The following is a 5,000-nucleotide window of genomic DNA, read 5'->3' on the forward strand; positions in this document are numbered from 1 at the left end:
TCGGAGTGCCGTAAACTTAAACCCTCTTTCCACCCCTTGTGTTAATCTGTAAACACAATACTCGATAATAACTAAAAAATAAAAACCCACTTTTTATTTCCAAATACACACATTAAAAGCATACAGTCGCTGCAGTCACGTGTATGTAACGTGATCTTGTTCAAAAGACACTTGACTAAATATCTTCACGATTACACGTAAAGAATTCCACTTCTGACACAATTATGAACACCTCCGCTACACAGCACCGCCCGCTTTTGAACTTTTCATTCCAGCCATTGAGTTGTTCACTTTCATTATCTTTTGTTCACTTTTTGTTTATTTTCGTGCCTTCTTTTGGTTCTTACTATCCGTCTGGAGCCCCATGTTCCCCCTCCCTTCCTTCTCCTCCTCCTCCCCCTCTCTCTCCCTCCTTCATTTTTAACCCTTTTTCCACTTTCCTCCTCCTCCTCTTGCCTCTTTTATTTCTTCTTCTCGCTTCTAACGCGTTCGCTTAGAGCCCTTTTCCATCCTCAAGTACTTTTCCTCTTCCTAACTTAACCCCCTTTCAGGTATCTCCCCCCCTCCTCCCCCACCACGGGTCCCCATCTCCCCCAATAATCTTTTTTTCAACTGTTCTAATTTCATAGCTTTCTTCACCACCACCCCTTACCCCCTCCCTCCCTCCCCCGCATGCGCTCACCTGCCTCAACAGCCTTATAGTAGTCAACGTGACACCCCCTCCTCCTCCCCTTCCCCCTTCCCCCCTCCCACCACACCCAACATTGACTCTATGTCTAATCCCCTTGGAAACTAACACTCCCACTCGCACCTCTCCCCCTTCCCCTTCCCTTTATCTCTGCCTCCCTTCCTCCTTCCCCTCCCCCTGTGTTTGTTTCTTCCTTGAGCTCGTCATAAAAATCACGTTCATTACGTTCACACTGATCTTTCATTCTTCTTTCTAACCTTTCTGAAACGTTTTCTCTTTCAATATGTTGATGAGGACCAACTTGAGATATTCATTGAATATATTGTCTAGATTCCACATGATATGAGTGGTGATTATGCCTTACATGCCTAGCTATGACTAAACAAGTCACATAGTTGAATGTTCTAATTACTAACGTCATTCAGTAAGGCACATACTTTACAAATACCACCTATGACCAGTACTTTTTTAATATTAGATTGGTCTCTTTTTGCTGGTCCTAGATCTTAGATTTTTTTTCTTCTTGGATCAGATATTTCGCTTTTTCTCTCTCTCTGTCTTTCTTTCTTCTTCTCTGTCTTTCTTTTTCTTTTCTTTCATGTCAGTGTCTCTCTTAACATCAACCTCATATGCTGTTATACATTATCACCCCCATAACCATCCCCCCACCCTCCCCACCCTCCTCCTTTCAGTCCTTCTTGCAGTAGAAACTCCCCACCTCCCCTCCTTCCTCCCTGCCCCCTCCCCCATTTTACCCCCTCCCCCTAACCTTTCATACCCTTCCCCATCACACCACATACATACACAATCCTTTTTTCCAAGCAATATATTCTCTTTCCTCCCCCCTTCCCTCCTCTTCCCCTTCCCCTCCCCCTCCCTCTACCTTGACAACACTTACTCGCCCCTCACCCTCCCTCCCCTCCCCTAAACATAACACAAGCATCACTCCCTCCAATTCCTTTCCCCATTCCTCTCTTTCCCCCTCACCCTAATCCCCCCAAAACCCTTTCCTCCCTCTTCCTAACCTCCCCTCTTCTTCCCCCAACCCCAGAAAGCCCCATCTCTCCCTTCTATCCTCCCTCTGTCCTTCCTCATAACCCCTTCCTCCCCCTCCCCCTCCCCTTCCTCCCTACCTTTCCTTCCACCTACCCCTACCCCCTTCCTCCCAACCCCAGCATCCCCCCTCTCCTCCCCAGCAGCGTGACCTGCAGATAGCCACGTGTGAACCTCACCATCTATCCCCAGGCCTGCAGGTCGTCCTCAAGTCCATCATCAAGGCAATGGCACCGCTGCTGCAGATCGGGTTGCTCGTCCTGTTCGCCATTGTTATATTCGCCATCATAGGCCTTGAATTCTACTCGGGTGCTCTCCATAAAACCTGCTACAGTTTAGAAGACTTAGGTAAAGTATAGACTGTCTTTGTTTTCCTTTGTCTCTCTATGTCCGTCTCTTTCCCTTGCTATCTCTCTCTCTTTGGAGGTGAGGATACCTTAGGTTACCTCATACTTTCAAGATGTGAGTAACCACTTGTCTTAATAAACTTGTTAAAGTCAATGTCTCTCGTTACACAGAAAATAGGTTTATTGTAATAGGATAGTATATCTTATTTTGGGCATAGTATTTTTTCTGAAAAAATATGTTTCGAATCTGCAAGATTTCCAGAGAGAAAAATATTTTTTGAAAATTCTGATTTGCCCTTTTGGTGAACTAGATATTGTGATAATTTCAATTATTATGAAGCATAAGAGAAACTACAATCTTTGCATATAATGCAGTCCATTAAATGCAGCCCCTAATTTTTACATACTCCCTTCCAACATCACAAAAACGATCATCTTACTCTTCTCTCTCTGCCTTTAAATCCTTCTAAGATACTCCTCAAGAGCGCCACTAACTCTCCTTCGTTCCCACAGGTCAAATAGTGACAGAAGGAGAGATGCCAACGCCGTGTAACGCAGACAATGTATCCGTGGCTCCATCGGGTTCCTTTGTGTGTAATTATAACATCTCCACCTGTTTGGAGCTCTGGGATGGTCCCAATTATGGCATCACGTCCTTTGACAACATCGGCTTCGCCATGTTGACAGTGTTCCAGTGCATCACGCAGGAAGGCTGGACGTCCATACTGTACTGGGTGAGTCTGGGTACAACTTGTGAAGTGGTAAAGACGAAGAATTCAGGGACTTTTACATATTGTTTTCTGACACGAAATGCGAAGATTGTGGACACTTTTTCTTTTCATTGTGTCGGTTTCGTAAGCTGTAAAAGCTATAAAAATATAAGTTCATAATGTCAAGAAAAAAAAAAATCCACAAAGAAATATACCCGCAGTTGCATTCTATCTCCACTTCATTTTAACCTCAACCCCCCTCCCCCTCCCCCCTCCCTCTCCCCCGCAAAAAAACAGAATTCTACGCATTAATACTCGAGTCCCCTTACTCTCTTAGCCATTGTTACCCGAGTTTCAAGTGTGCTTAACAAGGTTCGAGATCTCTTTGTCCCTTTTCTTTTGTTTCCGAGATTATAAGGAGGATGCAGAAGAGGTGAACCTTCTCTATCCTTCCCAGGCCTTTGTTTGTCATGTCAGCTCACCTTTCCTGATGATTAGGTGTTGACATGCCGATTATTTTACTTTCTTGGTGTCATTACGCCAGTTGCATAATCGTGTCGTATTCATATTGAGTCTGCCAGTACGATGTTTATTTATTTTATTTATTATTACCATTATCGTCGATTAGATCCTATATTTCTATACTTCTTATACCGAATATTCTTATAGATTTTGACATATGTTTTTTTTTCTATTGACGCCATCGAAATCTGGCCAACTCTACTCTCACAATAACGTTATATAAAAGATGTCACTTAGTTTCCTCTGATTGTCTTTTCTCGTAAGACCGTGTATTTTTATGGATATTACTGCCGTATGGCGATGTTTTTTTTTCTATTAATATTAACGAGGGATCGAATATTCTACTTATATAATAAACTAGAAATGCCGCTCAACCTCCTCCTGTATAGCACTGTATGCACACGAATATGAGTGTATGCCACTGTCATGTCCTAATCGCTCTCTATTCTTTTTTCCAGACAAATGATGCGCTTGGTAGCAATTTCAACTTTCTCTACTTTGTGCCCCTTATCGTATTGGGGTCCTTTTTCATGCTCAACCTAGTCCTTGGTGTGTTGTCTGGGTAAGTTGACATCTTTTATTTACTCTGTCTATCTTTAGTCACCAGGCAGTCACAACAGACTTGATAAATAACACACAAGAAGACAGAAGTTCTGTTCATAAAGCCTCAGTTAGCATTTATTTTACATTGGATATTTGACCGTTGTACAAGAGTAAACATTAGAGAAAACAGGAAGAAAAGGAAAAAAAAAAACTATTGTTGATTCTAATTATTGAATTCATACTTAAAAAAGTAATCCCCCTGTTAGGAAATTTGAAATACCTTTGTTAACCCACCCAAGATGTCTCTTTCACAGCCCAAAGCCGATCATTCTCCCTCAAGACCCACAGCGTTTTTTTCCAGACCTACGAGGAGATTCATCGACATTTAAGCCTCCCCCGATAGTTAGCCTCTTTACCAAATACACCATTTAGACTGCCATTAATATCTACATTTTCAGAGAATTTTCCAATGAAAGAAAACGCGTTGAGCGGAGAGAGCATTACAGAAAAGTCAGGATGAGAAGGAATTTCACTGAGGCATTTACGGGTTATTTTGACTGGATCTGTAAAGCAGGTACTGAGGCCTTGTGACGCATAGTAAAAGCCAACCTTAACAAGTATTAGTGTTTGAGTAAAATTGCTGATGTATCTAACTAAAACAAAGAGAGAAAATATATATCTTAGAGTATCATAAACACTCTAACTGTATTGCTGTAAACTATAAAATTCCCCATCCCCCCCCGTTGGGTAAAGGGTTATACTGTACATTAGTAAAATACAGTAGGTTGTCTCTATATGTTGGGCAATAAACGGTTTGAGTCTGTAAATACAGCTTGGATGACTAAGCTTTGTACAATGTAGTGTTGGTGTAGTAGTCAAGAGACAGAGGAGCCGGTTTCTAGATATACACTACTAGATCTGCATCGATGTAAACGTCCTTACAGTCAGTCCAAGAGAGAAAAACCGAGCCTCTGACATTAGTACATGGCGTTCGGTATAACATGGGATGCTGTCGTTGTTGCAATAGTAGAATAAGAAGAAAGAAGATATGTCTTTTATATGTCCTTTATGTTTTTTTTTTCTTTTCTTTTTTTTTATTTTTTTTGCGAGAAGAAAAATGACTTAGGGATGATGAGT

At 41.8% G+C, this 5,000-nt stretch overlaps 1 protein-coding gene across 34 annotated transcripts in view; it reads left to right on the top strand.

Moving 5' to 3' along the window:
* Nucleotides 1-5,000, top strand: part of cac (calcium voltage-gated channel subunit cacophony) — a 291,025-nt gene that overhangs the window by 192,321 nt on the left and 93,704 nt on the right. For all 34 annotated transcript variants that reach the window (XM_086531498.1, XM_086531514.1, XM_086531499.1 and 31 more), the window contains exons 6-8: nt 1,934-2,089; nt 2,602-2,822; nt 3,779-3,882. In XM_086531498.1, coding sequence (XP_086387624.1) covers nt 1,934-2,089; nt 2,602-2,822; nt 3,779-3,882 — 481 coding nt within the window. The remainder of the gene's footprint in view (nt 1-1,933; nt 2,090-2,601; nt 2,823-3,778; nt 3,883-5,000) is intronic.

Source organism: Penaeus japonicus, unplaced genomic scaffold (assembly GCF_977035675.1).
Source record: "Penaeus japonicus unplaced genomic scaffold, GWHDUDI00000001_assembly GWHDUDI00000035, whole genome shotgun sequence".
NCBI lineage: Eukaryota > Metazoa > Arthropoda > Malacostraca > Decapoda > Penaeidae > Penaeus > Penaeus japonicus.